Source organism: Anomalospiza imberbis, chromosome Z, assembly GCF_031753505.1.
Source record: "Anomalospiza imberbis isolate Cuckoo-Finch-1a 21T00152 chromosome Z, ASM3175350v1, whole genome shotgun sequence".
In the NCBI taxonomy this organism is placed as follows: domain Eukaryota; kingdom Metazoa; phylum Chordata; class Aves; order Passeriformes; family Viduidae; genus Anomalospiza; species Anomalospiza imberbis.
Genome location: NC_089721.1, coordinates 20072996 through 20100793, shown reverse-complemented (window position 1 = coordinate 20100793; position 27798 = coordinate 20072996). Strand labels below are relative to the sequence as shown.

At 37.1% G+C, this 27798-nt stretch overlaps 1 protein-coding gene across 9 annotated transcripts in view; it reads left to right on the top strand.

Moving 5' to 3' along the window:
• ADAMTS6 (ADAM metallopeptidase with thrombospondin type 1 motif 6) overlaps positions 1-27798 on the top strand; it is a 147929-nt gene that overhangs the window by 15901 nt on the left and 104230 nt on the right. For 8 of the 9 annotated variants that reach the window (XR_010994567.1, XR_010994568.1, XM_068176915.1 and 5 more), the window contains 3 exons: positions 4387-4604; positions 5111-5194; positions 5685-5830. Coding sequence is in view for 7 of the 9 variants with exons in the window: in XM_068176915.1 (XP_068033016.1) it covers positions 4387-4604; positions 5111-5194; positions 5685-5830 (448 nt within the window). In the remaining 2 variants the exon portion in view is untranslated. The remainder of the gene's footprint in view (positions 1-4386; positions 4605-5110; positions 5195-5684; positions 5831-27798) is intronic. The other variant, XM_068176916.1, reaches the window with a different exon arrangement.

Here is a 27798-nt window from a genome sequence, read left to right as displayed (position 1 = left end):
AAAGATGTTCTAACCTTGTCAATTGATTATATTTCAGTAATAGCTTATTCTTAAAAGTTCAGTCCTAGGCAGTTGTATTCCATGAGATTCAGTGCATGGGGCAGACTGACAGTAAAATAAAATAATATCATTGTTCATTGATGTAATTTATTTTAGCTTCCCTTGGAGTTTATAATGTTTAGTGGCACCAGCTGTCTAAGCTTACAGTACAGATTGTCTGCAAGATCCCATTCTTGGGAGATAGCTTTTTCTTGAGTGTTTCAGTTAATTGTGCTTATGGAATGTCAGACTTCATGTGTGTAACTTGTTTTAGTTGGAGAGCATAATTCAATATACATGCTTATAATATTGCAAAACAAATATCTTAAATGTTACTGCCTGCTAACTGATTGTAAAATAAGGGTACTGGTATATGTTCATTTTGCTGGAAGAGCTATCACTTAAGCCACTTGAAATAAGTGGAAGGATTTGAAATGTAGGGACATGTAATTTTCACCATTATTATATCCCTACAAAAAGAAAGGATATTGGCCTCTGTTGGATCTTGTCTTCTACAGTAATGCTTAGAAGTCATGCTACTCCAAGCCATGAAGCAGAGGCAGCTACTTTTATCAGGTTGCTCTTCTGGTGGTATCTGTCACATGGATCACAGGTTGATCAGAGCTATACATCTTGCATGCATTTTTTGTAAAACATGGTATAATATTTATCATTTATTACTTAGTAGAACTGATGGTACCTTTCTTCTTGGAAGCTCCTGTGCATTTCCTGAGCTTTCATAGCATGAAGTCCTTAATTATTGAAGTACTAAAGCACTGCTTTTTACAAGCCTGAGAATATTATGATGCTCATTCATCTCAGTTTCTCCTTTTCCTGTTGTTCTGTATACTATTTCCACTCCATTAAAATGTTTAAAAAAATTCACTCTCTGCCAGGACTGCAAGGTCTTGCTTTTCCAGATGACAATCTGTTTTACCCTCATGGGTACCAAAGCCTTTTAATTCCTGATCATCGTTGTAGCTTTATCTTAAAGGGAAATGGCATGCAAAGCATCCTCACATACCTAAAAAAAAGCTAAAAAATAAAGTCAAATATTAATTTTAATTTTTGCAGCTTTCACACCCAAGGATTAAACCCAGGTATTCAGTGATATTTAGGTAATTTGACTGGTTTTGGAAGTTTTGAACAGTGCAATTTTGTGGTTTAAAATGCAAATGTAACAAAGCTGTAACTACCTTTTAGCAGCATATGATTAATTTTGTCTGGAGACTGATTTTAACTTTACCTGCTGAACAGTTTTCTTAGTATTCTATGCAGGGAGGAGTCTGCCTGAGAAACTGTGCCACTATTCATTGTTTGTCAAGTTTCCCTTAGTGTAACCTAGTTTATTTTGTACCTCTTCTCCATCAGGGAAATAGGATTTTGAAGTGTTGATAGAGACAAGGTTAGTGTAGTTTCTGAGCTTTCTGAGAAAAATGACAATAATAAAATAGAAAGTGGAGTTCAAAATTTGGTGAAAGCATGATCAGAATTGACTGGGATCAGTAAGCAATGGCCTACTTCATAGACAATGGTAGAATTATGGTAGCTAATACAAGAGCAGAATTGGAGAGACATGGAGAATCAGATGAGAACATAGGATACATTTTCATAATTTAAATTAGATTTTAAGCATTTAAATATAAAATGTTCAAAATATAAAATGTTGAATTTGTGTTTCATGTATGTATTGTCACCAATTAATTATATTTTATTAAATACAGCTGAAATCACTAAGGCCTTGATAAGAAGTTTTCCACTGCCAAATTCCAATTGCTTCAATGGGGTTTGAGACCACTGGATTATCTTGCAAAATGCTGTATTTGTATAGAGTTGAGAAACAACAAAAATTGACATGAAAGCTGCAGAATGGAAGATTATTTCTGGATAGTTCTACTATTCTTTGATTTATGCATTGATTTCACTTGTGTCAGACTTTACAGTTGGTATATTCTAAAATGGAGTAAAAGCTTGCTAGATGCATGAAATAATGATGCTAAAATATTGAGAAAAAACAGCATAATGTTTTGCTTTGAAGTATTGTCATAGTTGCATTTAACATAAGAAGCTTGCTATTGCATTTTGAGACATTTTTCTATTTGTGCTTCTTTCTTTCTACCTTGACCATCCCCCAGTATCTTAGATGACTGACTTAGGAAAACTTGTGTACAGTAGTTGTGAACTCCATGTCTACATGGGTTTGGATTTCTTTTCAGATTCAGTTTAAAACCTAATTTCACACTTCTGCAATAATTATTTTGGGATCAATGATAGTATTTTTCTGTGTTTTTTTTTCTTTATTTTTCCATTTATTTTACCTTTTCTTACTTCCTTATAATTATGTTCAATGTTAATGGAGTTCAATTTTTTCTTTTTTAACCTATGAATATAGTGAAAGAATGATGTAAGTTGCCATGTAACTATTTTCACTAAATAAATTGTATATCTTTATTTATTGATATATTTTAGCATTTATATAATTTTGAGATCAGCTGAAGCCTAAGCTTCTCATCTGAGAAGAAAATGAGATATGGTTGTTCTTATGGAGCCCTCTGAGACCTTTGTTTGAAAGATAGTATGAAGACGATTCCAAAATAATCTTTTTTTTTCCTCTGAAAGTTTTATACTTGAAATCAGTAGTTTTTAAATGTTTAGAATAGTTTGCATTTTGAGTGAAAATTTTGAGTTAATGTGGAAGCAGTAAAATACATTTTGTACTCCAAAAGCATCAGAAACCATCAGCATTTGTTATTTGCATAAGAATGAATTAAAAAAAAAAATTAGTACAGTAGCTGTCAGAGAAAATTCCAGACATTTCTAAGACACTGTTTAAGTGAGATGAAAAGTTTTGAACAATTCAAGCAACTTTGAATTTTCTAGAATAGAAGTGAAAAACAGGAGAAAGCTTAGTAGTCATTATAGAGTCCAAACCAGGCTTTAATACTTTGTACAGGGTTTTTTTAGAATTAATTATACCCATTCCAGAATGAGGACAATTTTGTTACTGGTGTTTTTGTAACTACCAGGTTTACTTAAATTTTTTTACTTTTCTAAAATATGCGCCTTTTAGAGCCAATACTGTAGCCTCAAAAATTAAGAAACACTGCAACAGTAGGAATGCTGAAGGTTTGTATTCCTTGTTTTGATCTAAGCGTACATTCTTTGTGGTGTAATTTTTCTCTTTGAAATCAGTGTGCTTAGCTGACTTGCATAAAGCATTGGTTTTTTATGGGAGCTACTGGTTCTATCCCTACTCATCCTTAGCTGACCCTGTTTTAGTTGAAGTAATGATGCAAGACTATTGCTCATTTGAGCAGCCCTGTTCAGACAGCTATAAATGTATCTATTAATGTTCTTGTGCTCTTCTGTAAATACCAAGAATAATGTAGATATTTTGAAATCCTACTTAGATAAAACCAGACTAAAAATATACTTTGCTAAACTTTAGCTTGAGATCTTTGTTGACTCTTATGGAAATATGATACACATTAAAAAAGTAAAAAAATTGAATCCATCCTTCCCTGCCTTTGTAGGGAAAGATGGATTCAATTTTGGCCTGAGGACAGGAATTAGAATTCAAAGTCATCTTGTAATGTTTGTTTTGCCGATAATTACAGCCCTTTGGATTTTTAAATAATTTATCTCTTGCACACAAGAAATATTTTTTCTATATATTTACCTGAAAGCAAAACAAGAATCAACGTATTTGAACTGAAATTTGTGTTGAAATAACTATGGCAATTATCCCATGTCAGACCATTTAAAACTTTCTATTACAGTTAATTCGCAAGGTAGATAAAATATAATCTGATAACTTTCTAAAGAGAAAATTGATTCATTTTAGGCATGTAAGCCTAATTGCCTAAAAATTACAGATTTTTGCAGGGGGGGAAGCTTTTTAGTGTTTTATGAGAATGTTTAATTCCTTAGTAAATTTTGATAACTTTTACATTAATTTTGAATTTTTGGTTTCTAGTATTTTTTTTCCAGAGGTTAGAGCTGTCTTGTTCTTATTCTTAAAATTCTGATGTCTTCTTGTGGTTAATTATAACTAATCTTTACTAGTAACATGAATGTGCAAAATCAGATTTATTAAGAGAGGATTATTGCATTATCATCCTAATTCAAATTTAAGCAGAGTTGAGATTATTGGTGCCCAACGTTGGCTCTCCATTATATAAGTTAGTTCAAAATAATTTAGAAAATAAAGAAATTTAATTTTTCTTTGCCTCAAGAAAGACTTCTTTGCTAGAAAATTTGGGATGTCAATCTCAACATAAGCCATCTGAATTTGAATTAGTTTTACTAGTGACTCCCTCTCAAGTATTTAATTGTTTTGGTTCCTAGAAGACCTCACGAGAAGTGGCAAACCTTGGTGGATGAATGATGCATCTGCTTTTCCAGCTTCACTTCCAGTCAATGGCACACTAAGTAGTCATAGTCGACAGAAGAGATCTGTAAGCCTTGAACGGTTTGTGGAAACGCTGGTAGTAGCAGACAAAATGATGGTGGGATACCATGGTCGCAAAGACATTGAACACTACATTTTGAGTGTAATGAATATTGTAAGTTTCATCCTTCTCTCTGTTCGTATCAATATGTATGTACTGAAATGATAATGGACTTGTCAAGTGTTTGTTTACTGCCATGAATAATGCTTTAATATAATTACTAGCTTGCAGAGATGAATAGTTTAAATACTGGAAATCTTAGCATTTTGGGAAAATGTCAAGAAGTATGTTGTGATCACTTTTAAATTGTTTTGAATTTGAATTAAAATAATTACATACAGATTATACAGTTCTATTCTTCTTACATCAACACTCTAAATGCTCATGCTGCACGAATTATGGAACAAGGTATAAACAGTTTCAATGGAAAAGGGTGACTCAGAAAGGGTTTTTTTTAACTGAATGGTCATTTTTTGGTCAAAAAATAACTTGTATTTAGGTGACAATGGTACTTTACATTATGGAACTACACGAGGAAATTGGGTTCATTTTTAACCATTTAGGAAGCAAGTAGTGTTTCTTGTCTGACTTTGTGCCTTTTCTTATTTTCTGGAGGTCAGGTTGCCAAACTTTATCGTGATTCCAGTCTAGGAAACGTTGTGAATATTATAGTGACACGTTTGATTGTCCTCACTGAAGATCAGGTAAGAGCTGTTGTGCTAAGCTTTATACCTGTGAAATACAAACTACATTACTGCATAATGTAGAGTTATTTAATTATAGCTTGAAGTGGCTGCCTCTGAGTACAAAACCTATCATGTAATTTTTCACTACTTTAATCAAGATGAAGCAGTTCAAAGGAATAGTCCTCATGTATCATCTCAAAGATATGTTTTCTTACTTCAGGTGACTATTATTACACCTTCAGGGATGTCAGTTTTATTTTTAGAACTGTATTTTAATTTTTTTTTCTCTATTGACAAAATTATTATTAAAGTTGGAGCAGCAAGAATGATGGTTCAGTAGTACACAGCTGAACTTGGGGTCAGATTTTACAGAAATAAAATTTGGCAAGAAGATTTTATTCCTAGAAACCACTGCTTATAATTATAGTCCCATTTTAGTTTCAAAAGGCTTAACAACTGACCTTAGTAATTTGTTTGGAACATTTCTGGTATGCATGTTGTATTGCAGCCAAACTTGGAGATAAACCACCATGCAGACAAGTCCCTCGATAGCTTCTGTAAGTGGCAGAAATCCATTCTCTCCCACCAAAGTGATGGAAACACCATTCCAGAAAATGGGATTGCCCACCATGATAATGCGGTTCTTATTACTAGGTATGGTCATTATAAGTATTGTGTTTATTTTATTTCTTGTAGCTTTCTTGTTCTTAGCATATATATGTCTAGAGGCTAGTTGTAAAATAATATATTTGGTAGGTAACCTTAAAAGGAGGAAAATTAATAGATGGCTTATCTTAAATATATCAGATTATTAAAGTTTAGAATAAGAATTTGGAAAAGATCTGCAAATCACTTGCTTCTGCTGTTATTTTCACTTCGTAATTGCCAATAGAAAGTATTACAGTAGAAAAGATGGATCCTATTGAACGTTTTATACTTTAATATTTGAAAAGAATTCATAAGCTCACAGAAAACAAAACAGAATGAAAAATATATTGTTAACCATGTAAAGTGTTTTTGTAATAATTTCAAGCCAGAACTTCAACTAGTGTAATAGTATTTCTCTGAAAACAGGTTCTTTCAGATTCCAGCAATATGAGTCTCTGCTTTGTAGCTGGTTTGATTTATTATGCTTAATTAAGATGAGAACTGATGATTTTAATAGGTAGTTTCAAAGCCTGCATATGTGCCCATTTGTTTGCTTCTATTTTGCTGTTACTGTGATAAATTCAACATAACCTGCACTTGTGATCCTGATAAAGGATAAAGGATCTTGTGATCCTGATAAAGGCATTTCTGTCTGTCCCTTTGCAGTTTGGTGTAGGCAACTGTAGTTTAATAGAAAATAAGTCTCACTCTTATTTAAGGATACTAGTTATTCTTTTTTTTTTTTTTTTTTTTTTTAAGTCGCAGCAGGTGCATCAGCTCTAATTTTGATTAGGATCTTTTTATTATGATTTCTGCTTTCCAGGACAAATTCTGTACTGCTTTGTATGTAACCTATTTTGGAATCATTGCATTCACTGCAGCAAAATTTAAATACTGATGAAAATAATGCATCTTTTGTATAATTTTGCATAAAATTTGTGGAAGTTTATTTTTTTCTGAGGGAGGTGGTGTTTTTCCTTGGTTTTGTTTTGCATAATGAACAAATATTTTTATTTTTGAGAGGAAATAGAAGCTAGTGCATCACTTGCATTTGGTTTTTATTCATATTTAAGATATAATTTTGTATGATCTTAAATAGTACTTAGTAAAAATCAGAGTGCTTAAATGTTTGAGTAACTCAGAAAGCTTTTAGATTTTAAGAAGTGTAAAAAAAAGATTAAACCCTAATACAAATAAATTAAATGCAATGAAAAATAAAATAGTTGCATTCTAAGGTCTTAATTTTTCACAAAGACTTTTGTTTATGATCAGTTTTGTGCCTATAAGTAATTCCTTGACTAGGACTTCTGAAGCGGAATATGTGATCACAGCTTTGCTACACATGAAATTTCCTCTGGTGTAATTTAGACAAGTGAAAAAATGTAATCCATGGCTGGTATGGTTGTGTCCATTGAAGCTCCTCAATGTACATATGCATAAGTTGTATTGGCAACTCTATATTTTTACTGCTATGGCTGACTAACCTGACACTTTGTTGGTGGTATCCTGGCATTACAAATCACAGTTTTTTTCTTTCATAGCTGTGCTTTAATGTGTTTGATTAGTGTATATTCTGTACTGGCTTCCCTGATGTGATAGGGTGTTTCAGTGGGATGTTCCACTGTAGCTCCAAATAGTTCTGTGTTTTCAAACAAAAGCTTAAACCAGTGTTAACTTGCAGGCCTCTAACTGTAAAAGGAGCGAGTTTTGAGAGAACATGAGTAATAGCTGTTCAAAATTACATTTTTTCATCAAAAACCAATAAATACTGAGGACTTGTTTAGTTCTTCATTATTGGGGCTATAATTATCTAAGTAGGTAGGATGTGTATGCTGTCTTTTAAAAGGGATGTAAGAATTTTATAGCTTCCTAGTTTTCTTCTAAGAAGTTTATACCTCTAAGAATATACCTGTATTTTAAATCAACGAAGTGCCTCAGTGTTGTGTCTGCAGGCTAGTAATAGTTACCTTTATAAAGTTCAGTTATAAATTCTTTCACACCAAAATGCTTCTGTTCATTTATTTATATAATAATTGTAATTCCTCAAAATAATCACAAGGGCTGCGCTAATCAATTTGAGTGGCTGAATCCAGCTTTTACTGAAACTGCTAGCTATCCCAGCTGTTACTAATAAAATGAATCAGGTTATATGAAGACTTGATAGTTTTTTGGGGGATGGAATGACTAAGGACAAATTTATATTCATATTAACATGTAAGTCCACTAACTTTAATAATTCTAAATTAATTACTGAAATGTTGATAGACTTATTTTCATTCTTTTGTCTATCTTTCACTTGATGAACCAGATTTAAGGCATTATATGTGAAAGAGCAGGATATAGCTGTGGTTCTTTAAACTCATAATGTACTGTAAAGGTCTTTAATAACCATGTCTATCCAAAGGAGTTTGGACCTATACTACCAAAAATTAGGATACTTTTTAGCCACTCCTATAGTATTTTGAAAGCAGTTTCCTGAATCTGTCCCACTGATGCTGCTCTGCTTTGTATGGAGTAATTGCATTTTTATTGACTTTGACACTGGAATCAATTTTTTGCTCATTGTGTGTACTTCTATTTTATGGAAAGTAGGAAAGTTTCAGTTCGACATTATGAATAGTTTTGTGTTGATTAAAACCAGATTTTTTTAGTAAGTATTGATGTATTTGAAAATATTACTGAGCCCTATTGAAGTATTTAAGTTTGCAGCTACATCAGTCTTTGTCTGAAATGTGGAGCAAAGGTTTTGAGAAAATGAGTCATTATCTTCAACCATGTAAATGATTACAGCACTTCAACTTTTCTTTGCTATCCCTTCATGTTGCTTTCAAAGATGTCATGGTCTCATCTGGGAAAAACAGTATTAAGGCTGCACATTCTCTAGGAGTATCTGCTTGACCAGTGCAGACTGACTTTTGTATCCTAAAGAAGCTGTATGCTAAAACAAGGTAGCCTCACTAGAGTGGAGGTATGTCAAACTAATGTCTTTAGTTTCACAGAAGCATTGCCATGCCTACTTAAAGCACCAGTCTTCAGCCAAGAGCCGGCCTGTGTTTGGTGTTCCTGGTCTATGGGCCTACCTGGTCACTGTCCTACAGCTACCCTGCAGTATGCTAAGTGGGTAGGGAGTTGCAGAAAACTTTTTGTTTGCTAATTAAAAATACACAGGCCAGAGACTGGTCTAAGTAAGACCTTGTATATCACCTACATTTTTTCCAGTAAGAGGATATATTTAGGTGTCAAACTTCAATGTTTTATCCTAAAATTGTCCAAGTTTGGATTCTTGGAGGCAGGTGAAAGTAAAATACTAAGCAGACAGAATTGAATGTGAGGTTGATTATGCGTGTAATGCTGTTAAGACAATGTCACCTTTTTTTTTTTGGTGAAGATTTTGCATAATCCTAGTGAATCCTTAAATTTTTTTTGTACTACAAAATAATAAAAATAGGAGAAAAACTTGTATGGATGTCTAATCTCAAATCCTTTGATAAAGAAAGAGCTCTTGCATTTGGTTCCTATATTCTTGCATCGTTATGTGATAATCTTGCTTTTTAGCACAATGTCAGATAATTGATTTTAAAAGCCATTGTAAATTTTGAGGCTTGTACATCCCACTGCTGTGTAGAGGTATCAATTTGCCTTTTTGAAGTTAGTTCTTATTTGGTGATTTGGTTTTTTTGAACCTTCCTTGGTAGGCTGCTTCCTCTTTCTGTTTATTCAGAAACTCTTTAAGAAATAGGGTCTCCATAGATTGCAAACCCACAAAACTTAAAAGCTATAATGTACAGATATTATTTTATTTTTACTTATATTTTTGAACCCTCTCCTTCCATTTCAATCAATTGCTTCCTTCTCTTGATCTTAAAGATCATGAAGTAGGAATTGTGGTATTCCTTAAGAACACCTTTGTTAACTATACATTATGAACAGAACCATTCCTTTTCCTATGTACTTGCACAGAATAGTAGAGGTCAGAAGGTTGGATTCTAGGTTACACTTTGTATCAGGATTGAGAAGATGAAATTTTTTTTAAAAGGCCTTTTGTTTTTCCTTTATACTGGAAGTGTTCTCTAGTGCTACATTTCTCTATAGCTCAAGAGGGCTAGTTTGATTCGTCCAGGTACTAAAGAGCTGTTTATCCAAATGATGTGTGGCTGACTCTCTAAACATTGCAGCAATGGAGTGTTTTGCTGATGAGATGGAAGATTACTTTGCCTCCTGGTGTGTTATTAGATCAATTAAAAAGGTGTACCGGGAGGGCTATAGAAAGGAAGGTTTCAGGGGAAAGTTGAAGTGTGTATCTCTAAAGGGACAGAATCTAGTCTGTGAGATGCAATTATTTTAAACAGAAAAACATTTGAAACCTCACTCACTTAAGGAAACAGTACTTCTCAAAAATTGTTGAATGAAATGTCATCTACTGTTGGTAGTTCACACACCATGAGTTTGTTTTACATTTTAAAAGGAAAACAAATTCACTATGCTTGACAAAAACATTAAGATCTCTTTGCCGCTAGGGTGCTTTTATGGGACCATTCCCTGCAGAAAACTTACTAGAATTGAATTTAAGACTGTAAAGCTTTTTAGGTGTATCTACATAAAACCTGTGGAGGTTTTTGTAGAAGTACCTTTTGAAATTCTTGACTTAAAATACCTTGAAATACAAAAATCTTTTACTTGGATTGAAATCCACTTGAGCTAAGTTCGCAAGTGGTTTACTGCTTTAGCAATGATTAATTCCACTGTCCCACTGAACTGATATACTCTGTTGGAAGGATCCGTATTTGACTGAATAAAGAATCAGAGCTGTAAGGTGTTTTTATTTTGATACAAACTAATAATTGATATAATATCAATTTTGATAATTGATTAAGTCAATTTGCAGGTTGTACTGATGAGAGTAAAAATGCTCAGTACCCCAGAAGGTATATTTTTTCTATTTGGCTTGGTCTTCAGTGACTTTGTATTTGTTAATATTGTGAGACAATGAATGAACTCTCTCTTAATAGACACTTGTATTTTTGCTGGGTACCACTGTACTTATAACTAGTTAAGCAGGTATACTGCTAAGTAGTGTGATATGGCTGCTCTTGGCATTAACACCAGTATTAGTATGCAGCATTTCTCTAGCCATGCTATTGAAGCCCATATGGGAGGCATTAGTATTGTTACGTGGTCGATTTTTTGAGTCTTTCAAGGAGAGAATTTTACAGAATTGGTTTATATTTATTGTATATGCATAAGATTAATTTCACAATGCTTCAATCAGTTCTTTCCTCATTCATGTGCCCTTATGGGTAAGGAGCACTTTCATTTGTCTGTGAATTGCATCCAATGTGCAGGCTGGTGCTGCCGGCTTTTCTTAGAACACAGAAAGTATATTTTAATGGCAGCAATTCTAAACTCTTGTAATTCTTGTGGTTCATAATCTAAGAACAGAAATGTTTCTGACATTGCTGTAGATACTCAAGAGGAACAAAACGTTTCTTGTTTCATTTTTCATACCTGTGTAGAGGTGACTACAATCATGCCTTTTTTTTTTTAATAACATTAGAGTTTTTAGGCAGCTGGGGATGGTTTTGTGGTTGCATTGTCCAGATAGCAGTCCTAAAAGAAAATTTGTTTCATGAATTCTCTTTCCCTTTTGCATGTCAGTTGCCTGTAGGTTAGTAATATATTTTTAATCTGTAATAGTAAGTAACATTCCCCTATCAGGTTCTGTACTAGTTAAGGCAGTTGGTAGCAAGGTGAGGCCAACCAGCCAGGACTCTTCAGATTCCTTTTCTCCTGCAGATTCCTTTACTCCTGTTATGCTTCTTTTCTGAGGCATTTTACACTTTTCTTCTGGGCTTCTTAAGTTCTTGCAAGATTCCTCTTTTATACAAGGTACTCTTATCCAGCTCCATAAGCACAATTTCCTAGCTTTGTCCAGTAAATCTGTAGATCCAAAGCATTTCTGTTCTCATGTAGCCTTGTCTTGGATCCTCATCCTGAGGCTAGTTCCTCTGTTTGTAAGAAGAGCTCCAATTTCAAGCAGTAATTCTGTGTCTTGTTTCTTATTTACTTGACTCTGAAGTCCATGAAGCAGTTTTCACCCTTATTCTTTGCGTTGCCTTTTTGCTTTTTCTACTGGAGTTCATTGAGATGAATTTAAGCCCCTGACAGAAGACTGTTTTTTTATTTGATTTTTGTGCAAAAATCATAACAGTGCCCATTGACTTGGTTTTCTTGTGACCGCATGTGTAAGATTGAGGGAGAGGTTTGAAAAGCAGAGAGGCATATATTGCCCTTAATGTCTGTCTCTGCAGATATATAAAATGTAAGGAGTCAGCTTTCCAAATAGTAGCACTAAATTCACATGTATCTTTGTTTTCAGGGAATTGAAGGGGTTTAAGAGGAAAAAATGTATCTGCATATTCAAAATGATGTATTTGGGGAAAAAAACCCAAACAAAATTGAAGTCTACTAGGGCTTTGCTCAGCAGACTGAGTAAAGTGAGGCAGAGCAGAGCTTCACATAGGAATATATATTCTATTTATTTTTTCTATACAGGATGTATTCCTTACACTCCTTTTTAGAGATCTGCTATTGACCACTTGAATCAGTCACATTGCTAGATATGGCACCACTGTCATAGCTTTTATATTCTTACTTCTGTGTCAAAAACATGTTGGGGGTCTTTGCCATCTCTGCTAAGGCATATTCTTTGGAATGATGATAGATTGATGAAAGAAAAATTGTGACTGAGACATGCAGCATAACAACTGTGATCTGTGTGTAGATGATTCACTTTAGGTAAATCTGGGTCTATAGCCATGTTCCAATATTGCAAGCAGTGTGCATTTTCTGTGAGGGGGAAACCTACTCAAAGATCTCAGTTAAGAATTCTCTATTACCATTTTCTGTCTTTTTGTGAGGTGAGAGTCTGTAGGCTGTGCCATGGCAGAAATCAGTAGATAAAACAGGCAATAGAAGAAAATAGGAAGTAGTTGGAAATTAATAAAATCGCTTGGCATTTTATGTAATTTCCCTTTCTGTGACAGTTATAAACTTGTTGGGTGGGTTTTTTTATTCCCCCACCTCATGTTAGCAGAATAAGGTTGGAAATATTCTTCAGGTGTCCACTCATGGCTGAATTTTTTTTTTTGTGAGTGCTTTTTTGTTTGTTTGTTTGGGGTTTTTTGAGGGATAGATGTGGGTAAATTTTTCTTTAAACATTATTCCTATATTTTTTCAGCTGAAGGGAATCAAATAGACTCTGTGGGACTTGAGGGAACTCATGTGGAACAATTAAGTAGCTAGAATGTGAATCTGAAAACCTGCTTATTGCATGGCAAATGTCAACCAGCTGGTTATTTGCAGCTAATTAACAAGCACAACATGTGAGTGGAATGTTTTCTAATTAATAAAAGGGCTGTTGTTTTTAATTTCTGATGCCATTAGTTGACTCTTAGGGTACAGCTGGTTAGTTACAAGATGTGTATTCTGATTTAGTTTATAAAATGTTAGTCTGTGAGGGTGAAAAGATGGAAATGGTATAAGGTATACCAGAGTTTGCCTAATCCATTCCAGATGGACAAAATGTGTTCAAAATGTGCTTTATTTAATACCAAATCCAGAAGAGTGACCACTGTCGTGGAGTTAAGCTCAGAGTTTCATGCTCTGACTTGAAGTCTGAAAGCTCTTTTCTTCTTTTTTTTTTTTTTTTTTTTTGTTGTTGTTAGATTGATTAAAATAAATGGTACCAAATAAAAAGACTGAATAAAAATAATGTTTTCCTATCTCAACTGAAATAGGAGAGACAGAAATTTTGGGTGTAATCCCACAAATTTATCTTAAGATGTGCTCACTGAGGGAAGCTGGTTACACACCTGGTGGTTTTCTGAATTGGAAAATTGGAGAATATCTACCAGCACACAGGATGAGCAATGCAACTCATAACTGCCCCAGTTCAAGTCTTCCTCTAAATGTGGCAATGAAACTTTTGGCAATTAAAAATGTATCAGGATAAACCTATAAAATGCCAAACTACATATGCTGTTGATAGTAATGGTATATTAATGTCTTCTGTAGTTTGTAAATAATTTTTTCCATTTGTATACTAGAGAAAGAAAAAAAAAAACAGTAAAAAATACTTTCTTATGCTCTACTCCCCCCATCCATCCCTCCCGTTTTTTTTTTTTTTCTCCAGGCATTCACCTTCTGAGTTGCACAAAGGGTCATAAAACTATTGAAATTATAGTTTTTCCAGGAAATGTTTGGTGGTAATAGTTTGGGATATCTGCTAGAACACTCAGTTACTGCTTGGCCAGATATCTGACAAAGGGCTTTCTAGCAGTTTGAAATGTTGTATTTTGCTTTCTTTTTAAAATTTTTTATAAAGTATATACACTTGTTTAAAAATACATAATTTTTAAGTTTTCTTAGTAGTCTAAGTAGAATACATACCTTCTTCTATGTTTTTCCCTTCTCTTGGGAATGTTATTATTTTCATAACCTACAATGACTGGCAGAATAATACATTTGCCAGTGAGTATTTTTTTTCTCATTCTTAACAACCCAGAAAAACATATTAGGCCAGTTTATTCCCTGGATTTTGACCAGTTTTGGATTTTGTTTGTGATTGGTTGCATAAATTCTGTCTCTTTCCACACAGGAATATATATATGTACTACAATTTCATGTTTTCTTCACATTTTAAACATGAGTCTGGACTATTTAGCTCAAGTTTACAGCTACCTTTTATTAGATTGGTTATGTATAAGAGAACATTAAAAATGTGGTTTTAATTAGGACACTGGTTGTAAATTCATTCTTTTAGTGACAACATCATATATATTTAATTTTAGTATTCACTATTCTATAGTTTCTGATAATTTACTCCAATCTTTCTAATGAAAGGCGTGATTCTTTATGCTTTGAGGTCATTTGCAGCATGCCCATTATTTTAATAGGATCTGGATAAGATTTCAATTTGAGCGTATGGCTATTTCATTTTAATTATGCAAATAGTGAAGTAAAACCTAAACTGAGCACTGTCTGTTCCATGCTGCTTAAAACTTTCTGAAAAATGTTGCAGTGGAATAATGAAGTAATGTGCATGAGTGTCTCAACCCTTTTAAAATTAGGTATGGTATTTTTTCTGAAGAGTTACTAATTTCTCTATTAAATTAATGTCTTTTATAGACTTCCTAACTAATTTTTAAGTATATTCAATGTGTTAAGAGTACTTTCCAAAGTAATTAGTGCTACTTACAGTGAGTTTTTTGGTGATTTTTTTTCCTCCTGCTTGCTTGCTTTCAGTGAATCTCCAGCAAAGAAGTGACACTTCAAGTGAAGTGTCTGGAAGTTTTCTAGTTCTTTTCAAAGAGCAGGTGTGAATAGGCAGGAGCAGAGGATATTACAGAATCATCTCAAGTAAAGAAATAAATTATATTTCATGTCTGCAATTGTAACTGTTCTGTTTCACTTTCATAGTGTATGAAATGTAACTTCAATAGCTATTAAAATTCTGACAGACCTGGATGGTGGAAGTATAGTAAAAATCTGCAGTTAAAATTCTGTACTTGAATATTTTGTAATTGCCATGCTAGACTAACCACATGTGCAGGGCTAATTGGTACTGAAGCTGATTTTGAAATCAGATTTGCTAAACAAGCGATAAATTTTTTCTTTAAACTCATATAAAATCAAACTCTTTTGTTTTCAGCTCAAATACAAATATTTTAATGAATGAGAAATTTGATATAGAAAATAAGAAACCACATTTGTTTACATGTGGTATATTCAGAATTAAATTACTGCCTATGTTGCGTTCCCAATTATTTGTGAATATGGATTCCCAGTTATTTCCTTGACTGACATTTCTACTTTTCTAAAGATATGTTTTAGAGTCATTACTGTATGAAGTAAGTGTAAGACACATGCTATACAGTCTTTGTTGTATAAAGTTAACTCTGGAAAATATGGTTGCTGGAATATGAAGACTGAGATAACACTGAGAACAAACTGAAATTTTGGTCAAACCATTTATTTTGTCACAGCCTGTGAAAGAGCAGTGGTCTTGCAAACTGTAAAGAATTAAATGTGCAATTGTAAACACATAAAATGACTAGCAAGTCTTGTGTAGGTTTACTCTTTCATGCACTACATTCTAGTTCCTCCTACCATTATTTTCTTCAGTTCTCTTTTATTGCTGCCACACTGACCTATTATCAGCAAGCGGAATTGTGGCAGTGGGAGTATTCCAAGTGGGAATATACTCCACAGTTGCAACAATTTTTGAAGTTTTTGATGCTGTAATTCTTACTGATTTCTAGACTTGTAAATCTTTGAACTTCTGATTTGGCCTTTCCTTGCTGTATGGCTTCTCATCAATCAAATGCAGGACAACAATAACAGTATTATTAACTGTAAATAAAAAAAAATCTCTTCTAATACTGCATAATCAAGTGTCATTCTTAAATCACTAGTCATTCATTAAACATCCAAACATGCCCTTTTGCCAAATTCTAGTTACTCCTAATTTAAACTATTAATATGCACTATATATAGTATTTCAAATCTGTATGGAAGCAGTCCATGACACCTGGTCTCCTGCAGACTGATGGGGTCGATCTGTCAGAGAGGGAGAAGAGCATCTTCAGTCATAGGCTTGCCAAGATGGTGAAGAGGGCTTTAGGCAAAAGTTGCTGGAGGAAAGGAATCTCAATTCATTCCACTCCTACCAGTTTGATCCCAGGGCCAGCGAGAGATGCCCGGGGCTTGGAGAGCGACCAGAGGTCAGCATGAGAACACGTGAAGAGCAGCACAAAGTAATTCCAGCTGCTCAAGCCTCTAAGTTGACTTCATCCTTCATCAGGGGCCCCTTTTAAGTACCTCTGTACTAATGCATGTAGCATGAAGAGTAAACAAAATGGAGCCCTGTGCATGCCATAGCAGGGCTATAGTTTTATCCTTGTCACAGAGACATTGTGGGATGACTCCTATGATTGTGTGTTGGAATGGAATGATAGGGGCTGTTTCACAAAGACAGACAGAGGAGACAAGCAGAGGGTGTTGCCTTCTATGTCAGTGACCAGTTGGAGTACACAGAGCTCCGCCTGATTGATGGAGATCCAGCAGTGAGTTTACAGATTAGGATTAAAGGGAGGGCAGGTGACATTATAGTGGGGGTCTGAACAGGAAGACCAAATGAGTGAGGCCCTCTTTAGACAGATAGGAGCAGCCTTATGTTTCCAAACACTGGTCCTCATGGAGACCTCACCCACTCAGAGAGCTATTGAAGGGACAACACAGTGGTACAGAGTACTGTGGGATAAAGACTTGCACAGGGAAAAGGGGCCCAAGAAATCTGGTTAATGTTCAAGGGTCATCTCCTCTAGGTCAGAAGCAATGCATCCTAACAAAGAAGTCAGACAGAAGTGCCAGGAGGCCTTCAAAGATGACCAAGGAGTTTCTGGACAAATTCAGACACAAAAATGTAAGCATGCAGAGGGTGGAAGTGGGGAAAAGTAGCTTGGGAGGAATTCAGAGAGATTGTGTGAGCAGGCAGGGATCAGGTTAGGAAAGCCAAAGCTCTGATAGAATTAAACTTGCTGAGGGCTGTCAAAGGCAACAGGGGAAACTTCTCTCAGTATGTCAATGATAAAAGGAAAACTAAGGAAAATGTGGGTCCTCTCCAAAAGGAGGCAGGAGACTTGGTTACCTGGGACATGGAGAAGGCCAAAGTACTAAATTACTTTTTTGCTCAGTCTTCACTGGCAAGTCCTCCAGCCAACACTGTCTGAGTTGCAGAAGGCAATATAGAATTGTATATCACTGGCTATAAGTATCAGTGGCTATCACTATAGAATGTAGAAGCACTGGCTAGGAGAAGATTAGGTTTGAGAGCTGAAGTGGTCTCAAACCTGAAGGTGCATGAGTTCGTGGGACCTGCTGGGCTGTATCCAGCTGTCATGAGGGAACTGGTGGAGAAAATGGCTAAGCCACTATTCATTGTATTTTTGAAACCATGACAGCTCAGTAAAGTTTCCAGTGACTGAAAATGAGAAACATAACCCCCATTTTTAAAAAAGGAAAAAGAAGATATCTGGAGAACTACAGGCTAGTCAGTCTCACCTCTGTGCTCAGCAAGATCATTGATTGAATGCTCCTGGAAACTGTGCTGGGGCACATGGAAAATAAGGAGGTCATTGGTGACAGCCAACATAACTTCACCAAGGGGAAATTTTGCCAGACCAATTTGGTGGCCTTCTGTGGCTGAGTTACAGTTTTGATGGATAAGGGAAGTGCGAGTGATGTCGTCTGCCTGGACTTCTTCAAAGCATTTGGCACTGTCCCACACAACATCCTCATCTCTAAACTGGGGAGACATAGATTTGATGGATGGACTACCCAGTGGATAAGGAATTATCTGGGTGGTTGAACTCATGACCAGTCAACTGCTCTATGAGCACATGGAGATCATAGATCAGTGATGAGTGGCATTCTTCAGGGGTCGATACTGGGACCAGCACACTTTAACTTCTCTGTTGGCAACATGGATGGTGGGATTGAGCACACCTCAGCGAGGTCACTGACAGCACCAGGCCCTGTGGGGCAGCTGACACGCTGGAGGGAAGGGATGGCATCCAGAGAGACCTGTACAGACTTGAGAGCTGGGCCAGTGCAAACCTCAGGGGAGTCAACAAAGAAAAGTGTAAGATCCTACATGTGGGTTAGGGCCGTCCCAAACATGGACACAGGCTGAATGGAGAATGGATTGAGAGCAGCCCTGCAGAAGGGGTCTTGAGGGATCAGCAGATGAGATGCTGGACATGACCTGTCAATGTGCATTTGCAGCCCAGAAAGCCAATTTTTTCGTGGGCTGCATCCAAAGGAGTATGGCTAGCAGGGCAAGGAGGTGATTCTCCTTCTCTACTCTCATGAGACCCCACCTGCAGTCCTGCATCCAACTCTGAGGCCCCCATCATAAGAAGGATGTGGACCATTTGAATTAGGTCCAGAGGAGGGCCACAAAGGAAATCAGAGGGCTGAAGCACCATTAGGCTGAGGGATCTGGAGCTGTTTAGTTTGGAAAAGAGGAGGCTCAGGGGAGACCTCATGGCTTTCTACAACTACATGAAAGGAGGTTGTAGTGGGGTGGAGGCCAATCTCTTCTGCCAAGTGTCAAGTAAAAGGACAAAGGAAATGGTCTCAAGTTGTGCCAGAAGAGGCTCAGATTAGATATTAGACTATATTTTTTCACTGCAAGTGTGGAATAAGCATTAGAATAAGTTGCCCAGGGAGGTAGTACAGTCATCATTTCTAGAAGTGTTCTCAATGTGACACTTAGGGATATGCTTTAGAGGTGACAATGGTTGTGCTGGGTTGGTGGTTGAACAGATTATCTTGAATACCTCTTTCAAGCTTGATTATTCTGTGATTCTCTAAACTGAAAAAGGGTCGGCACAGGAATGAGTGGTGTGACCTGGCAGACTGGAGGGCCAAGTGTGTCCTCGGAGCTTCAGGCACCGCATTGCCAGCTGGGCAAGGGAGGGGATTGCCCTGCCCTGCTCTGCACTGGAGTGGCCTCATCTTGAGTGAGGGGTCAGTTTTGGGTGCTATAGTATAAGGAAGATACTAAACTATTAGGGAGACTCTAAAGCAGTGCTACAGAGATGGTGAAGGATGTAGAGAAAAAGCCATATGAGGAGTGGCTGAGGTCAGTTGGTCTGGAGGACACTCATCATGGTCTACAGCTTCCTCACAGGGGGAAATAGAGGGACTGACACTGATTTCTTCTCTCTGATGTCTAGTGACAGGACCCAAGGGAAAAATGGCATTAAAGAGAAGGTTTAGATTGGGTATTAGAAAAAGTTTCTTCAACCAGAGGATGGTTGGACACTGCCACAGGCTCTCCAGGGAAGTGGTCACAGCAGCAAGTCTGCCAGAGTTCAGGAAGTTTTTGGACAATGGTCTTGGGCACATGGTGTAATTATTGGGGAGAGCAGAGCCTGGAGCTGGTCTCAATGATCCTTATAGGTCCTATCTATTTTATCTATATTATGATTCTATGGTTTAGATAAGTTATTAAAAATAAATTCTTCTCTTTGTGGGTGGTGAGGCACTGCTACGTGTTCCTCAGCAAAGTTGTAAATGCCTCATACCTGAAATTGTTGAAGGCTAGGTTGGATGCAGCTTTGAGGATCTGGTCCAGTGGAAGGTGTCCCTGGTGAAAGCAAGGGAGTTGGAACTGGATGATCCATAAGGTCTGAGATTCTGTGAACACTGTGGAGACAGCCCAAAGTTGTATGTGCTTGCCAAGGCTTACTACCATTGACACATGTGGTAGTGCTACCTCAAGCTGATATTTTAATCAACAATTTGAATTAAATTTTAAATATTTATATGCATGTATCTTCTTTTGAGTAATGACTGCTCATTTCATTAATAGGCAGCAGTTATATTCAAGCAGCTTAGAGTGGTTTATTGAGTCAAAGTGTTAGTTTCTCAATAGTGATGGGTATTCTAATATTTGATTGTTTGGCACCAAATTGTGTATAGATCCTTTGTACTGAGTGTTTAATGTACTTTTGCTCTGTTGCTTTTTGTAATTATTTTATATCCAGAGAGAAGTGGATTTAAGTTATAAATGCTGTTGAACTAGACTTGGAACACTGGTCACAGTCAGCATCAAGTATCACAAATAGGAAAATACTGCTTTATATGAAAAGTGCTTTTATGCTTAAGAAGCTTTTTATATTTAGATTTTGCATAGTAAGTATAAACTTGAGGTCTTAAATAAGTGGAATGAATACTAAAATAAGTAGGGGTATTGTCATGGTTTGACACTGGCGCCATGCCAGCGCCCCCATGAAAATGTACCTTCCTAAATAATTGCTGTGAGATGTGATCAGGAACAGAGCAGAGCAGGCCCAAGCTTAATAACAAAAAAAAGAACTTTATTAAACTACTACTACTATAAAAACAAACACTAAATCATGGATTAAGACCTTCCAAAACACCCCTCCTCCTCCCACCTAATTTCCAAACAAACCCATGATGAGACACCACCCAGGATCCTGATCAAGTTGCCACCCTTCAGATAATCAATACTCAGTCCCTCAAGGGAGACAGGAGTCTCTCCTTTGCCACAGACCCCCAGGAAACACAATTGCCACAATTGCCTTGTGTTTCCATGTCACACATGGCAACCGCCCAGAGAAAATCTGCCATGGTGACACTCTCCTTTCCATGTCACAGTGCTCTCACCACCGTGCATGGACAGACTGCTCATAGGGCTCCTTTAAGGATGCTTTGCCATGGACCAAAAGAGACAACAGTTCAGTTTCTCATCTCGGGACTACAGTCCCCCCCATTTCCCCTTGGGGCCGAGGGTCCAAGAACAGAGATCTTCTTCTTATCTTCTTTTTCTCTGAAGACAGAGGGCCTCTCCACACCCTCTTCAGCTTTCCTCTGTTCTCTCCATTCCTCTGTTGGTAATCACTGAAACAGGTCTCTTGGCCCACCAATGCATCCCCCTAAAGGCAGCTTCTGTCAGGAGAATTTGGTTCAGTCTATGGCTAACAAGAAAAGTCCAGCCACAAGCCACTCCATCATCTCCTCCCAACTCAAAAATTTCCTCTTCCATCATCTCGGATCCCAGACTGTCTCTCTTCTACTTCAAATCAAGGAGGAGTAGTATTTTACAAAGCCTTCATTTCCTGGGAAAGGGTTAAAAGTTCAGACTCCCTGGACGGCTGATATCTCTGCCCAGCAGCCGATTCCCAAGGCCAAGGCTGGGCACCTTCCTCCACCTCCTTCTCCTCCACGACAGCAAAGTTACAGTTGCCGTCCGGACTCTCTGTCTCATCCCTCTGTGTGGGGGGACGACAAAGACATCTCCACTTCTCTCCACCCTTCCGTCCACAGGAGCTGGCTCGGTTCCAGTCCTTCTACCCCTCCGCTCACCTCAACCAGGCCTCATGGCTCCCCCTCCCCCACCCAGCCCCATGGCTGGGCAGGGGAGATCTGCACAGCACCCTGACCGGAACCAAAGAGAGCGAGCTCTTGGGAGTTCTTGCTTTTAACCCCCTGTGTTCTCAGAGGCGTATCCATACCTTCAGTGGACTCTCCAGGTGCCAATATCCAAACTTGACCACTGATTGGTTTGACCCAACTTCCTGAAAAAATTCACTTCCATGTCAAACCACGACAGGTATGCATGTTTTATTTTAACATTTATTTTTTGTACATAGCTAGGATGGTAAATTCCAGCAATGTAGGTAATTAACAATAGAAAATATTAGACCTAGTGCAGGGAACTCTTGCGTAAATAACTATAGAAAATATTTGATCTAGTACCGGGAACCCTTGTCAACTCAAACTGCCAAGAAGGTATTTCTGATTATTTGACTTGCAAAATTGACCCAACAGTCACTAATTTTTCAGCACATATTGCAATAGTAATTTTCTCATTCTGGTTTTATGTGAGAATTGTTTCTGTTTCTCTCTGACTTGTGGACCTAAGCCTTAATCCATGATTAAAAATTATTTTAAGTACCCAATTTGTATCTTCATTTTGATTCCTAAAATATGCTGTACTTACTTTTGTATACAAAGTAAGTAATCCACAAAGGCCAGTCTGAACCAGCTAAAAACCAAAGAATTTTTTTGTCACCTTTGCCTCTCTCTCTTCTCATATACTTTCATCATGCATGGTGAAAGTATTCTTTTATTTCAACCAGAATTCCTTCTGGACCGTATCTGTTTATTTTGTATTATTCTCTATTTTTTCTCTATTTTGAACTGTTTTATCACTGTACATCCCTTCAAACTGACATAAGCTTGTCTTAATGGTTTATAGAAGTTTTTAGTTGAAACTTATTCAGGCAAGCACTGAATATATAAAGTGTTTCAGTGTGGAAGGATGTAGTGGTGAACTTGCATTCTTTCAGAGAGGAGAGGTATTTTTTTCAGTATGTATTTTCCTGCCTGAAGATTAACATTTCCTTTAATTTCCTTTATACCACAGTATGATTTTTTTGTGGTAGCACAGTGCAGTGAAATATATTGCATTCTAGTTGGAGAAAAATCATTATTTGTTACATGCAGCAGTTTCATTTCAATAAATTTGATACATCTATTTATGTGTAATGGATAAATTGCAATTGCTCTGACCATTAGAAGAATCAAGAATATATTAAAACATTGAGCTGTTAGAGATGCACAGATGCAGTGTGGCTGCTTGGGCTGTAAAAGAAGATTTTAATCTTTCTCAGCCTCATCCAAAAGGCCTTTCTGCCATCAGAATAATATATAATTATAATACATAATTTTATTATCCTTTGTGACCCCTATACATGTAACTTCTCTTTAAGTGTTTCTGTTCAGTGAGTTATCAGGAAGAATATTTACTATGGCTGCAGTCCTGTATTTTGATCTCTAAGTCAAACTCTAATACTTATGCCAAGTGCCTTAAATATTAACTTGGCTCTGCACAACTATATATATCTAAAAGCTAACTCTGCATGAATATATCATATTGAAGGATTAAGGCCATTTAGAGGGCAGAGTACTTTCTTCTTGCTTATAGGTGATAACAACTAGATTTAGTGTATGGAAGGAAGGGGGAGGAACAAAAGAATATTTTGTGTGTGTGCATGTGTGGGGAATGACACCAAAACCACTTTTTCCTTCTACACTTTAAAGCCAACAAAACCATGCAGATTCCTCAGTCTGAATCACCAAAGTGTCACTCTTAAATCAAAATGTAATACTTAGGACTTCTTTTACAATGCTATAGTGTTATTTTTAAAAAGCATTTCTCCCAACTCCACAGGTTTTTTTCTCTTGCCATGGTGATGTTGTGCCTTGAGTTCAAGTTATATGACTTCTGTAGAATGAGGAAAGGAAATAAAAATGTTAATGGTATTTTTTTAAGCCTGCAAAATTATTTCTGCTGTTTCAGTGATGTTATTTCACTGTGCCTTCTTTTGTTAGAGGTCGTTGTTCTACTTGTATCTACTTGTATCTTGCAAATATTGTATGCCATAAGATTTTCCACCATCCTTGTTCAAATGTATCCTTTCCTCCCTCATTGTGTGTTAAAGAGAGTCTTCTCCCATACAAATCTTAAATCACTTGTGTCCCAAGTGTTTGGTGCAGCTGTATAAAAGTATTTTCTATGAGGTAGTCTGGAGCAATGTTTTGTAGGACTGGTGATACAGATGTGTTTTAGTGTCCTGTTTCTAAAATCACCTCATCTGTAGAAATAGAATTGCTTTATTGTTAAACTGTTATTTGGAATCATACACCCATAACAGTGTAAAATAAATGTGTACTTTGGAATTTTTTTAAGGCCTAGAGACAATAGGTACATAATAAAAACTCACAAAACTGAAAGGTTCATCCAGGTCCTTTGGCTAAGGGTTTAGTTCCTGTGCTACTCTGTAGTCTTGTGGAAGATTTGGCAGTAAGAAGTCATGTTCAACTGGGATGGATTTTTCTCATTTAAAATTCTTTCCATTCCCATAGGGTATTTCATTAAGGAATTTCAACCTTTCTGTTGTTAGATCATTGTCTTCAGCTTTGGAAGTACTGTTGTCCCTTGATTCTACATAGTTAGAATTATGCAGTCTGTAAAGTCTGTTCAGAGGCTCAGAGGAAATTTTTTTTATACTAAGACAATGTACAGTCTTCAGTGTGTGAATCTTCTTCATGAGAGTGCCTGAGTTTTGGATTTCAGACACACTGGTAAATGTATTTTATTTTTGTAAATGACAAGCATATAATGGAATTTATCAGTGTGTGTTTCTAGAGACAAGACACTTGATCACTTGACACTTAATCATTTTAAGTGGACCTGTTTTGCCAAGTTATCTTTTAGCTTTACTGTTTCAGTGTGTGTTGTTTCTTCTAGCTCACAGTAAAACACTTTGGTTCTGGAATTGCTGTTTCCATTGTGTCAAATACTGTTAGGTAAACTACTGTATTAGATGCTAGATTAAAAACTGGATAGAAATAAAAGAAAAAAGAAAAATTAAATAAAAAAACAAAGCTTTTGTGTCTGGTAACACAATATCAAAGATACATATATATGTAAGAGGCAGTTTAGTGTAGTATTTTGAATAAAGGGGATGATAAAGACACAACAGAGAAAAGGTCATGACTATCTCTTACATTTGAGGCAATTTCATGCATTACCTCTTCTCCTATCACAACAAGCTCTAGTAAAAAGTCTCTCTCCAGCTTTCTTTTTAGGTACTGGAGGGCTGCAGTAAAGTGTTCACAAAGCCTTTTCTTCTCCAGGCTGAACAATCCCACTCTCTCAGCCTGTCCTCCAGGAGAGGTGCTCCATCTCTCTAATAATTTTTGTGGCCTCTTCTGGACTTGCTCCAGCAGGTCCCTGTCCTTCCAGTGCTGGGACCCCAGAGCTGATGCAGCACTGCAGGTGGGGTCTCAGCAGAGCAGAGCAGAGGGGCAGAATCCCCTCCCTGGCCCTGCTGCCCACACTGCTATGGATGCAGCCCAGGACACGTGTGGCTCTTTGGGCTGTGAGTGCCCGTGACTGGGTCATGTCCAGCCTTTCATCAACCAGTATCTCCAGATGTTTCTCAGGGCTACTCAATTAATTCTTCACTCCGCCTGTATTTGTGCTTGGCATTGCCCTAACCCATATGTATAAGACCTCCCCACTCATTAACAGCAGTTATGTCTTCTTTTCTTTTAATTGTCCTAGGTTGAGACAGGCCATTTCCTTCTTCCAAAAGGGCAAACCTCCCTTCTCTTAGCCCTCTGTGTAATTGTTTTGATGTCTTACGTAATTGGTGTGAAGCGTTTCACTTATATATGACTAAACTTACTAAAACCAAAGAAATTACTTTACTGCTACTTGCCTTTATAGCTGAAAGGTCTGGAATAACAGTAATTTAGTTAAAATTACTAAATGGGTAATGTGGTACCTCCTTAGTGGTAATTTTCTTAGTGGTCTGCTAAGGAAGACCTTGCCTTACATTTCAGAACTCATTCTACCATGCATGCTGTGGTAGCTCTGTTGAAAAATATTTCTACATCTGTCATGGACCGCAAAACAAGGACTGGGGTAGCAAAGTTCTTCCCACTCTAAGTGAAATGCAAGTTTGTGACCAGCTGAAGAGCCTGAATACATAAATATATAGCATTTCATGAGAATGCTCCTCAGAGTTCTGAGACAGTTGACCAGTTGTGCCAGTCATGTGAAGTACCTGGTGAGTGAAAAAAGTCCCCCTTGACCAATGTCGTGGCCTTTTACAAGGGAGCGACTACACAAGTGGATAAGGGAAGAGCTACAGATGTCATTTATGTGGACCCTGTAGAGCTTTTGACATGGTCCCTTACAACATTCTTCTTGCCAAATTGGAGAGAGATGGATTTGAGGGGTGTACTGTTCAGTGGATAAGGAACTGGTTGGATGATCACATCGAGAAGGGAGTAGTCAATGGCTCAGAGTTCTAATGGATGTTAGACAAGTGATGCCCTCAGGGTCCAAATTGGCACCACTGTTCTTTAATGTCTTCATCAATGACGTAAAATGAAGGGATTGAGTGCACCCTCAGCAGATTTGCAGATGATCCCAAGCTGAGTGGTGCTGTTGACACACCTGAAGGATGGGATGCCATCCAGAGGGCCCTGGATAAGCTGGAGAGGTGGACCTGTGTGAGCATCAGAAGATCCAACAAGGCCAATTATAAGGTGCTGCACCTGGGTCACAGCAACCCCAGTATCAACACAGGCTAGGGAATGAAGGGATTGAGAGCAGCCCTGCCAAAAGGGACTTGGGACTGGATGAAAAGCTGGACATGACCCAGCAATGTGCATTTGGATTTTAGAAAGCCAAATGTGCCCTGAGTTGCATCAAAAAGATGTGGGTAGCAGGTTGAAGGAGGTGATTCTGCTGCTCTGCTCTCCTCTGCTCTGCTCTTTAACATCTCATGGAGAGTATTGCATCCAGCTCTGATGTCTTCAGAACAGGAAGGACTGGAGTGAGTCTAGAGATAGACCATTAAGATGACTAGAGGAATGGAAAACCTCTCCTATGTGGAAAGGTTCAGAGGTTGTTTATCCTGTAAAGGCAATGCTCCAGTCAGACTTTATTGTATCCTTCCAGTAGCTAAAAGGAGACTATGAGAGCTTGAGAGGGACTTTTTACGAGAGCGTGTAGTGATAGGGCAAGGGGGAATAGTTTTAAAATGAAGGAGAGTATATTAGCTTAGGTACATGGAGAAAATTCTTTATTCACTGGGAGCAGGTTGTGCAGACATGTCTGATGCCCCATCCCTGAAGATGTTCAAGGCCAGCTTGGACCATGAGCAAGTTGATCTAGTGGAAGGGTTCCCTGCTGAGGGTGGTGGGGTTGGAACTAGGTGATCTTTAAGTTGCTCTCCAATTCAAATAATTCTGTGGTCTTTAACACAGGGATAAGTGCTCACTGTGAACACCGGGTGATTGCTTGGGATGGATGCAGCTCTGAGTAGAGGCACACAGTTTCTGTTGCCCTGGATCCCAGAAACAGTCTCCAGAAACTCAGTGCTACAGTCCTCTATAGCAAAGATGATGTGTATTGACAGCACTATGAGAAGGAAGCAAATTTACTACTGGTATCTACTGTGCATCAGAATCTACACTGATGCACCATGTTCTCCTAACCTGCTTTCTCCTTCCTAAGTGTTCACAACCTTGATTTTGACAATTAGGGAAAATTGTTGGAGTGTGTGGAGCATGGGAAATCATACCAAGTCAGTAGAAAGCAAAAAAAGAATGGTTGCCTGTAAATACTAGGGCAAAAAAAAAATTATATCAGTAGTAGTATTTTTATAAAAATGTGTATTTGGATAAAGTATCTTGAAGAACTCAGTTTGCTGGTAAGTAATGTAATTTATGTAATCCACCAAAATATCTTACTCTTTTTCAATTGTAATTTTGCCCTTAATATGTCACAGCATATATTGTTG